Source organism: Macaca mulatta, chromosome 14 (assembly GCF_049350105.2).
Source record: "Macaca mulatta isolate MMU2019108-1 chromosome 14, T2T-MMU8v2.0, whole genome shotgun sequence".
In the NCBI taxonomy this organism is placed as follows: domain Eukaryota; kingdom Metazoa; phylum Chordata; class Mammalia; order Primates; family Cercopithecidae; genus Macaca; species Macaca mulatta.
In genome coordinates this window covers 6,781,131-6,801,202 of record NC_133419.1, presented here as the reverse complement: position 1 = coordinate 6,801,202, position 20,072 = coordinate 6,781,131, and the positions used below count along the sequence as shown (strand labels likewise).

Here is a 20,072-nt window from a genome sequence, read left to right as displayed (position 1 = left end):
CCAGCTTGGGTGGCAGAAACTCCGTCTCAAAAAAAAAAAAAAAAAAAAAGAGGAAGGAGGAACATCAGGAAGACGGGGCATGTGGAGACCTTGGGCCTGCCGCACCCACCCCACCCATGCTCTCTGCCTGCCTGGTCTCCAGCCATGGCTGCCACAGTCAGCTTCCCACTGGTGCCACCTGACAGCCCCTGCCTCAGAGCACCTGTGGCTATCAGATTCTGCCCTGAGGCCTTTCTAGCACAGGTCACCTCCTGGAACCTCCCTGGTGGTCTCAGATGAGACCTGGAGTGCAGGCGTCAGCAGTCATGAGCCCTTGAGTGATGGGTGGGAGGCAGGACATACAGTCCCCTCTCCTCTGTCCCACCTGGCTCCTCAGAAGTCCCTAGAGGACAGCAGCCTCAGGTGCCACCGCAGTGCCAGCCCGATGACGCACCTCAGAGGGGCTCTTCTCCTGCCCTGTCCCATTCTCCATGATCCTCCACTCCGTGCCCTGGAACCACTCCCCAAAACAAGCCACTGCATTCAAGCCCCGTCTTGGGCTCTGCCTTTTGAGAGACCCAGCCTAAGACAGCAGGGGGTGATTATAGAAATAATTCTGGGAAGTTTTGCCAACACAGGGAGAGGGACTGACACCTTTTTCCTGTGAAGACTTACTGACAGTCTTCCTCCGCATGGATAAGTAGATAAAACACAAGCTCCAAAGTGCGGGGACTTTGTCTCCTTCCCTGCTGTGTCCCCAGTGCCTTCAGCCATGCCTGGCACATAGTAGGTGCCCAGGAAACCTGTGTTCAAGGAGGAAGGTGGGGAGGGGCAGCTCTACTGCTCTGGGTCCCCTCCAAACTGGAGCTGCATCTCTTTCCCAAGCGGAGCTGTCCTGGCTTCTGCACTCTTTGGTGTTGCCTCAGGAGGGTTCTAGAACCTTGGAGACTGGGTCTGGGACAGGCAGGACTGGGTCTGAGACGGATGATGCCTGGGGCTTAGGCTGGAGAGGAGGGGCGAGGTGGGTGGGGCCTAAGACACGTGTTGGGAGCAGGGAGGAAAAAGCCTCCTCTGGGCCTGAGTCCTGAGGCCGGGGCTTCTCCCACTCTGGTATGAAGCTCATTGGCCCCTGGTAGGTGTGGGAGGGTTCTCGGGGGTGCTTTGGGATTGAACCCAGAGCATGTCAGGGCCCTCACTCCCTGGAGCCAGCCCTGGAGCGGGCAGAGATGCTGGCAGCAGAACTGGCATTTGGAAATATCCAGGTGAGGACCACAGGGCTCAGCCCAGGGGACTCTGAGCCCCCACCCTCTGCAGAGTCCCCTCAGGCAGGAGGAGGAGAAGCCGAGGGTCTCCTTGGGGAGGGCTCAGCAGGATGGGGCCACGCAGCCCCAGAGGACCAGGCAGGCAGAGTACGAGTGACTGCTGCTGGCACTTACCATGCACTCGCTGTGTGTGAAGCATCGTCTCTTGAAGCCCTCAGCTTGTCCTCACTGCAGGTGAGGAAAGGGAGCATGAGGTTGCAAGTCACACGGCCAAGGTTGCGGAGAGTGACCGAGGAGCCGGGAATTGATCCCAGACCACCCAGCCTAGAGGCTGCGCTCTCACCCCTGAGGCCATGGATGGGAGATGATATCTTAGCGCCAGGAGGGCAAGGCACTTATCTTCTCTATCGCTGGATTCCTTGAAGAGCTGTTCCGCTAACTGCATCCTTCCAGGCTCTCAGGAAAGCAGGCAGGACGCTGGCCACCAGCCCTGGAGAGTTGATGCAGAGGTGAGGGTTGGTCTATCTGGATGACAAGGTTCCTTTCAGATGCATTCTGAAGGAATGTGAGTGTCAGCGGGGTCTGAGGCTGTTCCCACCATGCCCGAAGCACCGCCAACACCAGCATCCTGGCACCGAGTGGAGACTCCCTGGAAAAGGCTCACTGCCACCCATGGGGCCTCCTCCAGCAAGGACAGAAGATGAACTGGGCTTCCAGTTACTCTGGGAGGCCTGGGGAGGATGACTCTGAGTGCTAAGCCACTAAATGCAGCCCCGGTGAGTCTGGTTTGGCTGGGACACCACAAATGATATGGGCAAAGGCCTGGAGCACTGGCCGTCCAGCCCCCACGCCGCTAGCTGCCTCTGGGAAAGTGTTGGACTCAAGCCCAAGCCTGCTTCGATGCCCTGCTGAGCTGGGCAGTCAACCTCGGCTTAGCCTTTGCTGCCCTGATGGAGTCCCAGCCCTTGGGCTGGCTGCACATGGCAGCGTGGTGGGCACAGGACAGCCGTGGATCAAGACCAAGAAAGGGACAGAGGCCAAAGGCTTTCCCAGCTTCAGTACACCTGCTCAGGACAACTGGTGCTCCAAGCACCACGTAGAGCTCCCAGCCCTGAGATGGGCATCCTCAACTCTTTTAAGGGAAGCATCAGCCCATGCCTGCGGCCCATCCATCCCTGTGCCTGGGCTCAGTGAGGCCACTGGGGAACCTTCCCCTTGGATAAGAGTTCAGAACTACGAAGATTAAGCTGGACCAGATCTGCTCATCCTCACAGTACATTTCAGGAGCATCTCAATGGCTCCCACCCTGGCCTGGAACCCTCCTGTGCTGCCAGGATATCAGGGAGGCGCTGGGCACTGCACGGGGAAGATGGCATTGCTATGGAGCCACTGTTGGCGAAGGTCGAATGGGTGACATTAGAAGTCTAGCTTTTCCTGAGGCTGGGGTCTGGACGTTGGTCTAGATCAGGGGTCAGCAAATTTTTCTTGAAAATGCTGATAGAAAATATCTTAACCTTTGAGGACCACATAGTCTCTGTTGCAATTGCTCACTTGGGCCATTGTAGCACAAAAACAAACATAGATAACACACACATGAGTGAGCATGGCTGGGGTCCAAGAAAACTTTATTTACAAAAGCAGGTGATGAACCAAGGCCTGTAGTGTCCCAACCCTTGATTTAGATGGTGAACCATCATGAGCTTTCAGTTCCCTCTCCGGTAGGAATATGGGAGAAACCACAGAGAGAAACAGAGATTTCAGGAAAACAGTAAAATTAAACAAATAAAGTGAGATGTAGCCCCTCCTGCAGGCTGCAGGCTGTTGTGAACCTGTGTGTGTCTGGGTGTACAGGGATGTGAGTAGATGTGCGTGGAGATGTGTGTGTGGGTGGAGGCTGTGCGTGGCTGGAGGTGGCCATGGCAGGATGCCAGAAGGAAGGAGTTTGCATTCAGTTCCTTTCTTACTACTTTCTGGAGTTGTTGAGGGATGTCACTGCTGAACACTGACCCTGGTGCAGGCTAAACTGAAGTTAGCCTCTGCTACCCTCTGCTGGGTGGGTGAGGCACTGGGGAGAACAGTGGGACTGACTGGGGTGGGCTTTCTCCCTCCCTCCCACACTTCCCTGGAAACACCAAGCACCAGCACATTAGAATGTGGGGAGCCACCTCCCCCAGTGCTGCTTCCCAAGGTTGGGAAGGGGACAGTCTGACCTCAAGCTCTGTTTGAAGAGTGATAGCAAAGGGGAGAGGTTGGCTGTGGTCTGGTGGCGCTTATCTCCTTCCTTAGCTTTGAAACCACAGGCTGGCATATTACCCGAAAGAATGACCAGTCCCACCAGGGGAAGGGCACAAGCTCACTGGTTCCAGGGGAGACATCTCAGGGGACAAGGACATCCCCTGATGCTGAATGAGTGGAGCACACAGTTGGAGAATACACACAAGAGAAATGCACGAGGACATGAGAAAAGGCACTGGTAATAGGAAGTTACAAAAAACAACAAAAAGAAAGAGTAGATATAAAAACAATAATCGAAGAAAGCCAATAACAGATGGGATGGATCATACGAGGTATGAGACTTAAGGATGAAGAGGTGAGTGACGAGGTCAGCTGGGGAACTCTCCCAGGAAAGATAAACCAGAAGAAACACAAATGACAGTGAAGTGGCCAGGCGCAGTGGCTCACGCCTGTAATCCCAGCACTTTGGGAGCCCGAGGCAGGCGGATCACTTGAGGTCAGGAGTTTGAGACCAGCCTGGCCAACATAGTGAAACCCTGTCTCTACTAAAAATATGAAAATTAGGTGGGCGTGGTGGCGGGAGCCTGTGATCCCAGCTACTCAGGAGGCTGAGGCAGGAGAATTGCTTGAACCCGGGAGGCAGAGATTGCAGTGAGCTGAGATGGTGCCACTATACTCCAGCCTGGGCAGTACAGGGACACCCTGTCTAAAAAAAAAAAAAAAAAAAAAAAAAGGCAGTAAAGTGATAGGAGATAGATTAGGAGGGCTGTTATCTAGATAGTGCAAGTCACAGAAGAAGAAGAAGGAGGAGGAGGAGGAGGAAGAGGACGAGGAGGAGGAAGAAGATGGAGAAGAGGGAATCTCAGAAGAAACAATGGAGATACATTTCTCAAAACTGAACAAAGATGACCAACCTCAGACCGAAGGGCCAAGAGGCCAAATCAGAGAGAGAGCTTGGCAAGCCAGGAAGAGCACCAAACCTAGACGATTAGAGTGAAATTAAAGAAAACCCAAGGTGACAAAAATTATAAAAGCTTCCTTGTGATCACAGTTCTTCGGTGAAAATTAAATAATAATAATTTAAAAAAAGGACAGCCTGGGCAACATGGTGAAACCCTGTCTCTATAAAAAATACAAAAATTAGCTGGATGTGGTGGCACACGCCTGTAGTTCCAGCTACTTGGGAGGCTGAGGGAGGAGGATCACCTGAGCCTGGAAAGTTGAGGCTGCAGTGAGCCATGATCCCACCACTGCACTCCAGCCTGAGTGACACAGCAAGGTCCTGTCTCAAAAAGTAAAAAAAGAAAAAGAAAAAAGAAAAGAAAATAGGCTGGGCATGGTGACTCACACTTACAATCTCAGCACTTTGGGAGGGCCGAGACAGGAGAATTGCTTGAGCCCAGGAGTTCAAGATTAGCCTGGGTAACATAGTGAGACCCTGTCTCTCTTTTCTAAAAAATTTAAAAATGAAAAAACAAAAAAAGAGAAAATAATTTTTAAAAAGCTTCCGGAAAGAACAGATGACTCTCAGAATAACAAGATTCCATGTGACATCAGACGTCTCAACAGACACAGTTGATGCAGGTAGATTAGAGACGATGTCTCGCTGTGTTGCCCAGGGTGGTCTCAAACTTCTGGGCTCAAGCAATCCTACTGCCTCAGCCTCTTGAGTAGCTGGGATTACAGGCATGAGCCACCTTGTCTGGCTTTTAACAGCATTTTTTTAAATGTTGGATTTTCTCAAGAAATTTGATACATTTACTCACATTTTTGTAGGTGAAAAAAGATCCAAAAATAACTAAAAGAAAAAGTCAAAAAAAGAAAAGGAAAAAGAAGCTGGAGGATGTGCTTTTCCCGACCAGATTTATAACACCATAGTGATTACAAAAAAAAAAAAAAAAAATGTGGTACAGGCACCAGAGCAAATAGACCATGAATACAACGGCACAGAAAACCAACAGGCAGACCCAGTTACCTACGGCAACTCAACACAGGAGGCCGGGTGCGGTGGCTCACACCTAGAATCCCAGCACTTTGGGAGGCCGAGGCAGGTGGATCATTTGAATCCAGGAGTTTGAGACCATCCTGGGCAACATGACAAAACTCTGTCTCTACAAAAAAAAAAAAAAAAAAAATTGGCCGGGTGCAGTGGCTCACGGGGGTAATCGCAGCACTTTGGGAGGCCGAGGTAGTTGGATCACCTGAGGTCAGGAGTTCAGGACCAGCCTGACCAACACGCTGAAACCCTGTCTCTACTAAAAATACGAACATTAGCTGGGTGTGCTGGCACGTGCCTGTAGTCCCAGCTACTTGGGAGGCTGAGGCAGGAGAATTGGCGGAACCCAGGAGGTGGGGGTTGCAATGAGTTGAGGTCATACCATTGCACTCAAGCCTGGGTGACAGAGTGAGACTCCATCTCAAAACAAACAACAGAAATTCAGCTGGGCGTGGTGGCATGCTGGGCCTGTAGTCTTGGCTACTCAGGGCGGGGCAGGGAGTGGTGAGGTGGGAGGATCGCTTGTGCCCAGAAGGTTGAGGCTGCAGTGAGCTGTCCTTGTGCCACTGCACTCCAGCCTGGGTGACAGAGCGAGACCCTGTCTCAAAAGACACACAAACAAAACAAAAACACGTAAGTCAGATCAGACTGTTCTGTCGATGGTGCTGGGGAAAATGGCTCTTTACTTAGAGAATAATAAAAGCGGTTTCCTAGCCAAGAGCACATGCTAGAGTGGCCTCTAAATACGAAGAAAAAAATTTGAAGGTAAGAGACACAGTTACTAGAAGACAACATAGGAGAATATTGTTGTGACCCAGGGCAGTCAAGAAACACTTTGAAGGCGGGGGGCTGTGGCTCGCGCCTGTAGTGCCAACACTTTGGGACGCTGAGGCAGGAGGATCACTTGAGGCCAAGAGTTTGAGAACAGCCAGGGCAACATACAGCTCTTAAAAAAGAAAAAGACTTTAAAGGAAATTTCTTTTTCTTTTTCACTTTTATTTTAGTTTTGGGGGTACATGTGAAGGTTTGTTACATAAGTAAACTCGTGTCATGGGTGTTTGTTGTACAGAATATTTCATCACCCAGGTATTATGCCCAGTACCCAATAGTTCTCTTTCCTGCTCCTCTCCTTCCTCCCACCCTCCACCCTCGAGTAAACCACAGTGTCTGTTGTTTCCTTCTTTGTGATAGTAAGTTCTCTTCATTTAGCTCCCACTTACAAGTGAGAACATGCAGTATTTGGTTTTCTGTTCCTGCATTAGTTTGCTAAGGATAATAACCTCTAGCTCCGTCCATGTTCCCACAAAAGACATGATCTTGGTTCTTTTTTACGGCTGCATTAAATGAAGTTTTAAAGGCACAAAACGTAAACACCAACCCCTTCTCCACCACAAAAATCCCTTGATGAATTTGATTCCACTTAAATTAAGGAGTTTTGTTTAATGAAGGACTCCTTGGACAAACTTGACAGTTGATGGAATAGGAGAAGCTGTCTGTCATATTGAAAGCCAACAAGAGATCAATATCTAGAATAAATGAAGATCTGCAAATCAACAGAAAGCAGGCATTAAAGCCAAAGAAAACAGCCTAAGGTGCAGCCACTAAAAGGAATGTGATCATGTCCTTTGCAGAGATATGGATGGAGCTGGAAGCCATTAGCCTCAGCAAGCTAACACAGGAACAGAAAACCAGTGAGACCACATGGTCTCACTTGTAAGTGGCAGCTGAACAATGAGAACATATGGTCACATGGAGGGGATCAACACACACTGGTGCCTGTTGAGCGGGGTGCTGGGGAGGGAGAGTACCAGGAAGAATAGCTTACGGATGCTGGGCTTAATACCTGGGCGATGGGATGATATGTGCAGCAAACCATCATGGCACACGCTTACCTATGTAACACACCTGCACGTCCTGCACATGTACCCCAGAACTTTAAATAAAAGTTGAAGGAGCGCCAGGTGCGTTGGCTCACATCTGTAATCCCAGCACTTTGGGAGGCTAAGGAGGGCGAATCACCTGAGGTCAGGAGTTTGAGACCAGCCCGGCCAAGATGGTGAAACCCCGTCTCTACTAAAAATACAAAATCAGTCAGATGTGGCATGCACCAGCTACTCGGGAGGCTGAGGCAGGATAATTGATTGAATCCGGGAGGCAGAGGTTGCAGTGAGCCGAGATCGCGCCACTGCACTCCAGCCTGGGCGACAGAGTGAGACTACGTCTCAAAATAAAATAAAATAAAATAAAAGCCATTTCCACTCCCCTAAGTGACCTCCACCCCTCCCTCTCCCCTGCCCCGCGAATCGCGTGTGCAAGCTCCGGGATCGCAGAGTTCTTAGGGAATCTCCCCTCGCGATGCCCCGAAGCGCCAGTAGCTGTGCGCACTTCATTGCAGTCCTCTTCCTGCTGTCCGTTTACTCCCTGGGCCCCGCTGGGCACCTGGGGAAGAGGGACAGGCTTCCCAGGCCAGCTGCGCGGCGACTCCGGGAGCTCCGAGGCGCCCCTCTGCGGCCGACGCCAGGTGCAGCGGCCGCCGGGACTGGGACCGGCGGGAGCCCGCGGGACCCTCCAGAGGCGCGGCCGGCGCCGTGACTCAGCACTAGGGCGGAGCTGGGCGGGACCACCCTTATAAGGCTCGGAGGCCGCAAGGCCTGCGCTGGAGTTTCGTCGTCGTCGCCGCCGCCGCGTGTGCCATCAGTGAGTCCTCGCGGCCCGCGCCCCCGGGGGATGGGGCTCGGATCTCCCAGCATGGGGCCAACCCACGGCATCAGGCTCGGGCTACCGGCAGGGCCCCTCGCCCACCTCGAGACCCCGGACGGGGTCCCAGAGTACCCAGGAAGTCCCCAGTGCCGTTAGCGGCTCTCAGGGGGCCGCAGCGCCTCGGGCAGGGATGGGACCCGGGGAGGGCAGGCTGCGCGCACCGCGCCTTGGCGTCCTCCCCCGGGCTCCAGCAAACCTTTCTTTGTCCGCTGCAGTGCCGCCCTACACCGTGGTCTACTTCCCAGTTCGAGGTAGGAACCTCTGGCAGGGAGGGGAGGCAGGGGCTAGGGCTGCAGCCCACGGTCCCTCGCGCACGCGGAGAGAACCGAACCCCCCTTATCCCTCCGTCGTGTGACTTGTACCCCGGGCCTCCTTCCCTGTGCCCCGCCTCTTCCGCCATGCCTGCTCCCCTCCCCAGTGTTGTGTGAAATCTTGTGTGGAATCTCTGTTCCCCTGTACCCTCCCTGCACTCCTGACCCCTCCTCCGGGTTGCTGCGAGGCGGGGTCTGCCCGGTCCCCACATCTCGTGCTTCTCCCTCCCCACAGGCCGCTGCGCGGCCCTGCGCATGCTGCTGGCAGACCAGGGCCAGAGCTGGAAGGAGGAGGTGGTGACAATGGAGACCTGGCAAGAGGGTTCTCTCAAAGCCTCCTGCGTAAGTGACCATGCCCAGGCAAGGGGAGGGGGTGCTGCGCCTTAGGGGGCTGTGACTAGGATCGGGGGACGGCCAAGCTCAGTGCCCCTCACTGAGCCATGCCTCCCCACACAGCTGTATGGGCAGCTCCCCAAGTTCCAGGACGGAGACCTCACCCTGTACCAGTCCAATACCTTCCTGCGTCACCTGGGCCGCACTCTTGGTGAGTGTTGAACCTCCAAGTCCAGGGCAGGGATGGGCAAGCCTCTGCCTCCGGAGCCCTTTTATTTCAATCAGCTGCCCCGCAGCCCTCTGGAGTGGAGGAAACTGAGACCCACTGAGGTTGCGTAGCTTGCCCAAGGTCAAGCCTGGGTGCCTGCAGCCCTTCCCCTGTGCCAGACTGCCTCTCAGGTGCCAGTTGAGCTCTGAGCACCTCCTGTGTGGCAGTCTCCCATCCTTCCACGCACTTCCTCTTCCCCTCCTCCCAGGCCGGGGCTCACAGACAGCCCCGTGGTTGGCCCATCCCCGGTGACTGTGTGTTGATCAGGCGCCCAGTCACGCTGCCTGCTCCCCCCCACCCAACCCCAGGGCTCTATGGGAAGGACCAGCGGGAGGCAGCCCTGGTGGACATGGTGAATGACGGCGTGGAGGACCTCCGCTGCAAATACCTCTCCCTCATCTACACCAACTACGTGAGCATCTGCACCAGGGCTGGGCACTGGGGGCTGAACAAAGAAAGAAGCTGCTTTTGCCCTCACCCCCCTACCCCTCACGTGGCTCGGGCTGACCCCTCCTTGGGTCAGGGTGCAGGGGCTGGGTCAGCTCTGGGCCAGGGGCAAGACACAACCTGCACCCTCATTGCCTGGGACATGAACCAGTCAAGTAACGGGTTGTGGGGGAGAGTGCAAGGACAGAGACCTCCAGCAACTGGTGGTTTCTGATCTCCTGGGGTGGCGAGGGCTTCCTGGAGTAGCCAGAGGCGGAGGAGGATCTGTCACCAGTTTCTGGATGGAGGTGCTGGCACTTTTAGCTAAGCAAAGTATGCAGACACAGAGCACATCTGGGGACCTGGGACCAGTTTAGCAGAGGCAGAGTGTGTATGTGTGTGTGTATGTGTGTGTGTGTGTGTGTGCGTACACTTCCTTGTGTGTCGGGGGTGGGTAAGGAGATAGAGATGCGGGGAGCAGGCCCAGGTCCCGAAGGCCTTGAACCCACTGGTTTGGAGTCTCCTAAGGGCCCTGGGGGCCATGGAGAAGTCTGAACAGGGCTGTGTCTGGATGTGAGGTCTGGAAGGATCCTCCAGAGAAGCCAGCTCTGAAGCTTTTGCAATCATCTGGTGAGAAATCCCAGCAAGGATGGACAGGCAGAATGGAATAGAGATGAACTGGCAGCTGAAATGGACAGGATTTGGTACTAGCCTGATTGTAGGGAGCGAGCAGAGGAGACTCTGAGACTCTGGTTTCTGGCCTGGGGCAGACAAAGGGGGCGTCTCAGGGGCTGGGAGGGATGAGAGTAGGAGGATGATACATGGTGGTGTCTGGCAGGAGGCAGGCAAGGATGACTATGTGAAGGCACTGCCCGGGCAACTGAAGCCTTTTGAGACCCTGCTGTCCCAGAACCAGGGAGGCAAGACCTTCATTGTGGGAGACCAGGTGAGCATCTGGCCCCATCCTGTGCCTTCCTCGCCACCGTCTGCTTACAGATGGACATATGTGTGAGCCATTTGTTCAAGCAAAGTGGGGCAGACCTAGGGGATGGGATTAGGCCCTCTGCCCCCAGTTTCCCCAGCCTGCTCCCGCTGGCTGAGTCCCCGGCCCGCCTGCCCTGCAGATCTCCTTCGCTGACTACAACCTGCTGGACTTGCTGCTGATCCATGAGGTCCTGGCCCCCGGCTGCCTGGATGCGTTCCCCCTGCTCTCGGCATATGTGGCGCGCCTCAGTGCCCGGCCCAAGCTCAAGGCTTTCCTGGCCTCCCCTGAGCACGTGAACCTCCCCATCAATGGCAACGGGAAACAGTGAGGGTTGGGGGGACTCTGAGCGGGAGGCAGGGGCTGCTTGCCTCCCTTTCTCCAGGACCAATACAATTTCTAAGAAAGCTGCTGTGAGCACTGTCTTTCCTGGGAAGGGGTTCTCAGCTCTCAGCCTGGAGGTTGGGGGGAGGGCAGAGCAGAGGGCTAGAAAATGCTGCTCTAGCATAGTCAGTGGCTTCCTGGAGCCCTCAGCCTGGCTGTGTTTACTGAACCTCACAACCTGGAATTGGAAAAAAAAAGAAAAAGAGAGAGAAACAAAGAGAAATAACCATGGTCACCGTCCTGGAGCACCACACAGTGTAGAGAAGGAGAAGTGTCGCGTAGAAACATGCTTTCTAGGCCCAGCAGGCACCTGTCAGAGGGACAGATTCCAGGAAGGAGGGATGTGAGGAGTTCCCTGTCCTGGGACTTTGGAGGATTAGCTGAGTAGCTCCAAGCAGCCCAAGTTGATGGGAGGGTCATTCTGCTTGGATGGGGGCTCTCCTGGCTTCCTGCTGAATTGTGAGTTTTGGTGTGTCCTAGGCAAGCAATGACATTAGGATTATTAGGATTCTCCAGAGAAACAAAGCCATTAAGATACTGTAGGGCAGGCAAAATTTTATCTCTGTCCTTTTAGGGTTTTTTGGCTGGGCCTGAGAACTAAAGATTTGAGCAGGAGAAAAGCATTGAAATTTATCTAGGCTGGGCATTGTGGCTCATGCCTGTAATCCCAGCACTTTGGGAAGCTGAGGCAGATGGATCACTTGAGGTCAGGAGTTGAAGACCAGCCTGACCAACATGGTGAAACCCCATCTCTACTAAAAATACAAGAATTAGCCAGGCGTGGTGGTGGGTACCTGTAGTCCCAGCTACTTGGGAGGCTGAGGCAGGAGAATTGCTCTCGCTCTCTCGCCACCTTGATAAAGATGTGCCTGCTTCCCCTTCACCTGATTGTAAGTTTCCTGAGGCTTCCCAGTTATGCTTCCTGTTAAGCCTGCAGAACTGTGAGTCAATCAAACCTCTTTTCTTCATAAATTACCCAGTCTCGGATAGTTCTTTACAGCAGTGTGAGAATAGACTAATACACTGTTTTGTTTTGTTTATTTTTGAGATGGAGTCTCACTCTAGCGCCTAGGCTGGAGTACACTGGTGCAATCTCTGCTCACTGTAACCTCCGCCTCCCAGGCTCAAGCAATTCTCCTGCCTCAGCCTCCTGAGTAGCTGGGATTACAGGTGCCCACCACCATGCCCAGCTAATTTTTGTATTTTTAGTAGAGATGGGGTTTCGTCATGTTGGCCAGGCTGGTTTCAAACTTTTAACCTCAGGTGATCCACCTGCCTTGGCCTCCCAAAGTGCTGCAATTATAGGCGTGAGCCACTGCGCCCAGCCTAATACACTATATTAATCAGAAACTGCCAGCTAACCTCTAACTTGGGACTTTTCACTCTAACCAGTCAAAATTGTTTTCTGTGGCTTCTGCAAATCCATGATTAGGTTTTGCTTCCTGTCTAAGAGAGGCACTAGCTGCTTTCATCTGCTGCCATCTTAATCCATGTGTCACTGAATGCTCAAGCTCTTTAAAATGTAAATGGGCTTAAGTTTATATTTCAGCAGATCTGATGTCAGAAGTAGGATCCTTCAAAAGGACATCAGAAGGATCTGAAGGATTTCTCCCCATGCTGGGCCTAATGATGGCCTCCAGGAGCAATGAGCAAACAGGTGTAGGCATTTCACTGAGCCCCCTGCATGCCGCTTTCCACAGCATATTTGAAGGTCATCACTGGTAATTCCCACTCAGATGTATTAGTCCCTTCTCACACTGCTGTAAAGAACTACCTGAGACTGGGTGATTATAAAGAAAAGAGGCTAAGCCGGGTGTGGTGGCTCATACCTGTAATCCCAACACTTTGGTTTGGTTTTGTTGTTGTTGTTTTTTGAATCAGAGTCTCACTCTGTCGCCCAGGCTGGAGTGCAGTGGCACCATTTCAGCTGCAAGCTCCACCTCATGGGTTCAAGCGATTCTCCTGCCTCTGCCTCCCAAGTAGCTGGGATTACAGGCACACGCCACCACGCCTGGCTAATTTTTGTATTTTTGGTAGAGACAGGGTTTCACCGTGTTGGCCAGGCTGGTCTCAAAACTCCTGATCTCAGGTGATCCACTCGCCTTGGCCTCTCAAAGTGCTGGGATTACAGGCGTAAGCCACTGCACCCGGCCAATCCTAGCACTTCAGGAGGCCGAGGTGAGCAGATCACTTGGGGTCAGGAGTTGGAGACCAGCCTGGCCAACATGGTGAAACCCCGTTTCTACTAAAAAGACAAAAAAATTAGCTGGGCATGGTGGCACATGCCTATAATCACAGCTACTCAGGAGGCTGGGGTAGGAGAATCCCTTGAACCCGGGAGGCAGAGGCTGCAGTGAGCCGAGATCATGCCTCTGCGCTCCAGCCTGGGTGACAAGGCTTGATTGACTCACAGTTCTGCATGGCTGGGGAGGCCTCAGGAAACTTACAATTGTGGTGGAAGGCGAATGGGAAGCAAGGCACGTCTTACGTGGTGGCAGGGGAGGTGAGGGGGGATGTTCCACGCACTTTTAAACCAACAGAGCACATGAGAACTCACTGTCAGGAGAACAGCAAGGGGGAAATTCGCCCCCATGATCCAATCACCCCCCACTAAGCCCCTCCCTCAACACGTGGAGATTAGAATTCAAGATGAGATTTGAGTGGGGACAAAACCAAACCATATCACATACAAACTCCAGAACTTTAATTGAATTTTGCTGATCTGGACTGGGTTTGGAAGTTGTGATGGAAGTTTAACGAATCCTGTAGGGAGGCTTCAGGTGTCTGACTGGGTCAGACAGAAACTGAAATGGTTTTAGTAAAAGACCTCTAATAGGTAAGGTTCCAGGAAAACAAACAATTCTGGGTTCATTTAAATCCAGGGGGTCTGGGACTCCATCGCAGGACTCGTGCTCTTCTAGAGAAATGAGTGAATCTTACCAAAAATAATTTAGAATTTTAGTGGCCACAGTGGGGAAGTTTTAACCTGAACAAAACTGCTCATCTCCAGACTGCATTGAAAAAAAAGAGGGAGGATCCCAAACACCCCAGAAATAATGGGATGTATTTTTGGTTGGCAAGCAGAGGCTTCTAAGTTCTCCCTCTTTCTCACTAGCCGCCTCTGCCTCCTCTGAATCTGCTGACTTCTTTGCTTGGTTACTTTCCCACCTTGACGATGCAATGAAAAAAAACCCAGCTAGATAAGTTATAAAAGTTAGGCTGTCAAATCAACCATGTCTGTTTCTTTAACTACCCTATGCCGTGGTTAAAATCTTAAGCTCAGAGCAATAATGAAAGGTATTCCTGTCCGGCATAGAAAATGCTTTGTCTGCCCTATTTGTGAATGGGCTCCACCCTGACCTCAGTAATCTAGTTACACATATGTTGATAGGGACCTGAGGAAGCTCAAAGTTAGATGCAAGAGCAGAATGGTACTGCTCTGAGGACAATAGCCAAGGTCCACAAGCCCCTATTTGGTCCATATATAGGCCAGAAAAAAACACAAACTTTTGGCCAGGCACAGTGGCTCACACCTGTAATCCTAGCACTTTAGGAGGCTGAGGCGGGCAGATCACGAGGTCAGGAGATCGAGACCATCCTGGCTAACTTGGTGAAACCCTGTCTCTACTAAAAATACAAAAAAATTAGCCAAGTGTGCTGGCAGGCGCCTGTAGTCCCAGCTACTTGGGAGGCTGAGGCAGGAGAATGGCATGAACCTGGGAGGTGGAGCTTACAGTGAGCCGAGATCATGCCACTGCACTGTTTTTTATTTGTTTGTTTTGTTTTGTTTTGTTTCTTTGAGATGGAGTCTTGCACTGTCACCCAGGCTGGAGTGCAGTGGTGTAATCTCAGTTCACTGCAGCCTCGACCTTCCAAGCTCAAGCGATCCTCCCATCTTAGCCTCCTGAATAGCTGGGACCATAAGCACATACCACCCTGCCAGGCTAGTTTTTATTTTTTGTAGAGATAGGAATTCAAGCTGTCCTGAATATATGTTCTGATTATCAGCAGATACAAGGGATTTTTTTGTTTTGTTTCATTTTTTTGGTTATTTATTTATTTATTTATTTTTGAGATGGAGTCTCACTGTGTTGCCCAGGCTGGAATGCAATGGTGTAATCTCAGCTCACTGCAACCTCTGCCTCCCGGGTTCAAACGATTCTCCTGCCTCAGCCTCCCGAGTAGCTGGGACTACAGGTGCCCGCTATCATGCCCAGCTAATTTTTGTATTTTTAGTAGAGATGGGGTTTCACCATATTGGCCAGGCTGGTCTCGAACTCCTGACCTTGTGATCTGCCCACCTTGGCCTCCCAAAATACTGGGATTACGGATGTGAGCCACCACACCTGGCCACAAAGGGGGGTTTAAAGAAAAAAAGAATGGGTGGCTTCTTAGCTAAAAATTAACTATTGATTGGATATACATTGTTCTTCCTATCACAAATTTCAGGACTCAATCTCCTGGGCTCAAAAAACAGAATTTAGTGAAGGCTCAAGGCCAAATTGATTAGAAACACAGAGGAACAAAGCAATGGGAACTCAGTTGAGCCATCTGCTTACAAAGGAGCCATGACATGTGAGAGCATTTCTAAGCATCTAGCTATCATGATTTTATTTTTTGTTGTTGACTTAAGACATCTAGAAATGCAAAGCATAATCAATTTAAGAATAAAAAGTACTGGCTGGGCACGGTGGCTCATGCCTGTAATCCCAGCACTTTGGGAGGCCAAGGTGGGTGGATCACCTGAGGTTAGGAGTTCAGGACCAGCTTGGCCAACATGGTGAAACCTGCCTCTACTGAAAATACAAAAATTAGCCAGGTGTGGTGGCGCATGCCTGTAATCCCAGCTACTCAGGAGGCTGAGGCAGGAGAATCTCTTGAACCCAGAGGCGGAGGTTGCAGTGAGTTGAGATGGTGCCACTGCACTCCAGCCTGGGCGACAAGAGTGAAACTATCAAAAAAAAAAAAAAAAGAACAAAAAATGTGATGCAAATAAAGACAATTATTAACAAAACAAGTTGAAATCCAGATCTGAAAAGTCTTCTTATTTGTGAAGGTAACAAATCAAATAGATCATGTAATGGGTGTGGCTTTTTGACAGCTTGCAGCCATTTATCCTCTTGAGTGATCCTTCCAAACTGAGTTTCCACTTCTCATCCAGGTTTGAAGAACAAGGTGGGCTGGGCGCAGTGACTCACGCCTGTAATCCCAGCACTTTGGGAGGCCGAGGCAGGTGGATCACGAGGTCAGGCGATCGAGACCATCCTGGCTAACACGGTGAAACCCCGTCTCTACTAAAAACACAAAAAATTAGCTGGGTGTGGTGGCAGGAGCCTGTCGTCCCAGCTGCTCGGGAGGCTGAGGCAGGAGAATGGTGTGAACCCGGGAGGCGGAGCTTGCAGTGAGCTGAGATCACACCACTGCACTCCAGCCTGGGCGACAGAGGGAGACTCCGTCTCAGAAAAAAAAAAAAAGAAAAAGAACAAGGTGACTGGTTGTGGTCAGCTTTGGCGCGAGATCTCTGGTGATGAAAGATGTCCACTGAGGTGGTGCTGCGTTTTTAAAGTGAAAAGGAAATGTGAATCCATGAGTCAATGCCTCTGATGTTAGCTGCACAAGGATTGGTTAACAATACATGACATGATCCCTTTCAACATGGTTGGGGAATACTTTATTTGATGTTTCCAATAAACAAAATCTCTAGGTTGGAAGCTGTGATCTTTGATGTCTGTCTCCAGGGAGATTGCTTTTTAAAAGAATTCTTCATTAATTTAATTTTTTTTTTTTTTTTTTTTTTTTTTTAGTGAGAAGCTTTATAAGGTCCTGGCAATCATGAAGTATAGCATTTTTAAGAAGAGCTGGCTCATAGACTCCTGCATTCAGGCACATGGACCTTCCTGTTATTTCAAAAAAAGAAAGCTGATGTTGTTGAACTGGGGTACAATGTGAATTAAGCAATAACAATGGAAGAGTCTTAAGCCAGAGAAGGTTCAAGTTTCTATAAGCTTGGCCGGGCATGGTGGCTCACGCCTGTAATCCCAGCACTTTGGGAGGCCGAGGCAGACAGATCACCTGAGGCCAAGAGTTCGAGACCAGCCTGGCCAACATGGCGAAACCCGTCTCTACTAAAAACTACAAAAATTAGCCAGGTGTGGTGGCGGGTGCCTGTAATCCCAGCTACTCAGAAGGCTGAGGCAGGAGAATTGCTTGAACCTGGGAGACGGTGCTTGCAGTGAGCCGAGATTGTGCTACTGCACTCCAGCCTGGGCAACAGAGCAAGACTCTGTCTCAAAAAATAATAATAATAATAGTAATAATTATGTATTATGCCTTAAAGGAAGTTTTAGAACATTCCAGGGATTAAGAGGGGTGGGGAGAGGGAGAGAAATAGTACAGACAACAGTCTTTCATTGTGAGGCAATAAAACGAAAAATAACAAAACCAGGAAACCAAATCTCCCTAACACCTGTACATTTATAAATCTTTCTTAAAATGACTCCTGTCAAAGAAGAAATCAAAACCAAAATTGCAGAACATGTAGCGAGTGATGATAAAGATGCGCTATATGTCAGAACCATTGGTCTACTTGACTGGATTGCTATGGCTTTAGAATCAGTCTTGCTATCTGCCAGGGCAAAACCCACCACCCACCACATCTTCTTCTTCAAAACTGCCTTGGCTGTTCTTGGCCCTTTGTTGTTCTATATACATTTTGGTGTCAGCTTTCCCACTTACATGAAAAGCCCTGGTGGGATTTTGATGGGAATTTGCATGAATTTGTAGATTAATTTGAAAAGATGTGACACCTTTATGATATTAAGTCATCCACCTGGTGAAAGCCCTGTGAACCAGCCTGGCTCCCCCATCCTCCCAGCAGCTGAGGGGCCGACTGGAGGGGACTGTGGGTGCACGATAAAGGAAGGAAGCCATAAATACTGGCCATGGCCTCATGACCTGCTGCAGCCACAGAGGTCCCCTTCAATGTCCTTTGTGGCTTTGAGTTTTGCATGGTGGGAGGAAATCGTCTTTGCAAGGTGCAAAGTGGCCCCAGGAGGAAGAAAATGTAATAGAAGACAACTGCTCAACCTGTTTTTGATCATAAAAACTCAACAGTCTTTTTCTTTTTGCTGATTTATAAGATGAGGCCTGGCGTTTCTGAATCCTGAACCCTTGAGGAATGGGGAAGACGAGTTTCACATTTCTAACAGCTTAGAAGGGGCGTTGAAGGGGCGTGTAAGCTCTTCCTGGTGTCTGTCATCCCAAATAGCCATCAAGGACTATGAGGAGCGAAAAAGAAGAGACTAGAGCTTTTGTGTTAAGGGACAAGAGCTTTTGTGTTAAGGGACAAAGAGGGTGTAGGCAAGACTTCAGGTGACAACAGGGGGATGGGCAAAGGACCAATGCGGAAACAATCGTTACCTAGACCTGATCTTCTGGGTTCCCGGATGTGAGTTTGCTGCAGGGAGGCGCCAGCAGGACTGGACCCAGGGGACTGATACTGGTACCTGGGGTCTGTGCATGCCCAAGACCTCCCTGGTCCTCCCTGATGGAAACTGCAGACCATGCCCAATGTGTCAGGATGGTATATGCTGAAGAGGGACCCTGAGATCTTGGCTGGGTGATGGAGAGTGGCCACACCAGGACGGCAGTGCGGAGGTTATTCCATGGCCCTCAAGCTGGGCCAGCAGGGAGAGAGGGCTGGGTCAGATGCGTCATTCATTGTGCTGCTTGCCTTCAATACGTTCACCTCGTCCTTTGCATACCCCGCCGGCCGTGATTGAGTGACTACTCTTTCCAGTTTAAATTCATGGAAAAAAAAAATTTCCAGATCAAGACAGCAGGATGCAACCTGAAACCCACTATGTCTTTCTCAAACACATCAAGACCAGAGAAGAAAAACTGGAAAAACCTTTTTTTTTTTTTTAAGACGGAGTCTTGCTCTGTTGCCCAGGCTGGAGTGCAATGGCACGATCTCAGCTCACTGCAACCTCCGCCTCCTGGGTTCAAGCAATTCTCCTGCCTCAGCCCCCCGAGTAGCTGGGATTACAGGCATCTGCCACCACGCCCGGTTAATTTTTTGTATTTTTAGTAGAGATGGGGTTTCACCGTGTTAGCCAGGATGGTCTCAAATTCCTGGCCTCAAGTGATCCACCCGCCTCAGCCTCCCAAAGTGTTGGGATTACAGGTGTGAGCCACCACACATGGCCTGTATTTCCTATTTAGCATTCTTTCCCTGTATTTCTTCTTTACTCTGTTTTCCTGTCTTCAGTTGAATTGAGTTTTTTTGTTCTAGTCTCTTCTCGCCATACTATTGGAAGTTACAAATTTTGCTTTTATCTTTAGTGGTCACTCTTAAATTTTTAGATCATACCTAAATTTCATGTCCAAGCAAAAGCTAATTAATATCTCTATCCCCCTTCCTGAATATGAAGCGAAAACAAAAACAGAGTATATGTCCAGGCGCAGTGGCTCATGCCTGTAATCCCAACACTTTGGGAGGCCAAGGTGAGTGGATTACCTGAGATCAGGAGTTCGAGACCAGCCTGGCCAACATGGAAAAACCCTGTCTCTACTAAAAAAAAAAAAAAAAAGATTAGCTGGGCGTAGTGGCACATGAGTGAGCTGAGAGGTCACGAGTTTGAGAAAAAGTAACAATTTGGCCAGGTTCGGTGGCTTACAGGCCTGTTATCCCACCACTTTGGGAGGCCAAGGCGGGTGGATCACTTGAGGCCAAGAATTCGAGACCAGCCTGGCTAACATGGCAAAACCCCATTTCTACTAAAAACACAAAAATTAGCTGGGTGTGGTGGTGCACACCTGTAATCCTAGCTACTAAGGAGGCTGAGGCACGAGAATCACTTGAACCCAAGTGGTGGAGGTTGCGATGAGCCAAGATCGCACCACTGCACTCCAGCCTATGTGATAGAGCAAAACTCCATCTCAAAAAACTAAAAAAAAAATCAAATAAAATACAAAAATTAACAATTCATCAAGAAAACTTTATTTATAAGTGATCAAAATTGGCTCAAGGAAATAGATAAATAACCATAAAAGAAATGGAGGCCAGGCGTGGTGGCTCATGCCTGTAATCCCAGCACTTTGGGAGGCTGAGGCGGGTGGATCATGAGGCAAGGAG

General features: G+C 50.7%; 1 protein-coding gene and 1 long non-coding RNA gene across 2 annotated transcripts; one reads left to right on the top strand and one right to left on the bottom strand.

The window, feature by feature from the left end:
- Positions 1 to 8,447: 8,447 nt before the first annotated feature.
- On the top strand, positions 8,448 to 10,883 carry GSTP1 (glutathione S-transferase pi 1; the record flags this gene model as incomplete). Its single annotated transcript, NM_001042676.1, is given in 6 exon segments — positions 8,448 to 8,483; positions 8,779 to 8,885; positions 9,000 to 9,087; positions 9,453 to 9,556; positions 10,409 to 10,516; positions 10,695 to 10,883. Coding segments are annotated over 6 exon segments (632 nt in total), but the record flags the coding sequence as incomplete, so codon positions are not given.
- A 1,361-nt stretch (positions 10,884 to 12,244) lies between these two features.
- LOC144334087 (uncharacterized) lies at positions 12,245 to 15,919 on the bottom strand. The gene is made up of 3 exons (XR_013403500.1): positions 15,222 to 15,919; positions 13,321 to 14,469; positions 12,245 to 12,716 (listed from the first exon to the last, which is right to left on the bottom strand). It is a non-coding gene; the product is annotated as an uncharacterized LOC144334087 (long non-coding RNA).
- Between the last annotated feature and the right edge of the window lie 4,153 nt (positions 15,920 to 20,072).